This window comes from Hyposmocoma kahamanoa, unplaced genomic scaffold (assembly GCF_003589595.1).
Source record: "Hyposmocoma kahamanoa isolate Upper Pololo Valley unplaced genomic scaffold, ASM358959v1 138, whole genome shotgun sequence".
In the NCBI taxonomy this organism is placed as follows: domain Eukaryota; kingdom Metazoa; phylum Arthropoda; class Insecta; order Lepidoptera; family Cosmopterigidae; genus Hyposmocoma; species Hyposmocoma kahamanoa.
The window spans coordinates 2,289,241-2,289,966 of NW_020653492.1; the positions used below are offsets into that span (position 1 = coordinate 2,289,241).

General features: G+C 43.1%; 1 protein-coding gene across 1 annotated transcript in view; it reads right to left on the reverse strand.

The window, feature by feature from the left end:
* The window catches only part of LOC113240401 (TELO2-interacting protein 1 homolog), a 34,936-nt gene that overhangs the window by 25,404 nt on the left and 8,806 nt on the right, over positions 1-726 (reverse strand). Inside the window, exon 7 of the mRNA XM_026477690.1 lies at positions 180-411. Within this exon, the coding sequence (XP_026333475.1) occupies positions 180-411 (232 nt within the window). The remainder of the gene's footprint in view (positions 1-179; positions 412-726) is intronic.

Below are 726 nucleotides of genomic sequence, written 5' to 3' on the forward strand. Positions count from 1 at the left end.
CAAGTATGGCGTATAGTGAACAAATAAAAAAGAAAATCAAAGTGAACAGCTATAAATAGGTCAAGGAACTGACCTGTGAGGAGTGGAGGAGGCTACATCGACAAGAGTCTGGCTCTTAAATAGGATGGTGATCACAACATTCTTGTGCCATGAAATAAGCTTTGTCAAATGCAGGTAACGACGGTCAAGGCTGTCAACTTACCAATGTTGTTCAAAATCCTAGGCAAACTATTGAGCGTGGCAAAGAAATTGTCGCTCAAGCTGTCCAGGGCCCGGAGCCTGGTGGCTGGCGCGGCCTGCGCGAAGTAGCCGTTGACGGCGCCGGCGCACAGCGAGGCCACCTCGGGAGACGGGTCCTTGGTCAGCGCGATGACGATGTCCAGCGCGAGGGGGAGGGAGGGCTGCATGGTCCTAGCACCGATATTAATATGGTTTTCACCTGACTAGCTCGGAAAGCTTTTCTTTCTTATTAGAAATCTGCGCGCAAAAGCTTTTTGAAATTCGAACTTGACAATGGACTGTGGTGGACAACTTTATGACACTTTCAACTACGCCATTTGTCGTACATTATATATAATATAAATCCGTTGGTATATTTTATTCTTATTATTGTTGAAATTAAATTGACAACGATAAATAATTTTGTTTATTAAAACTGATTTGTTTATATAGTTCTACTGTTTTTCTTTCATCTACCATTTTCCTCGCTATAGTGAGGTGAAAAGT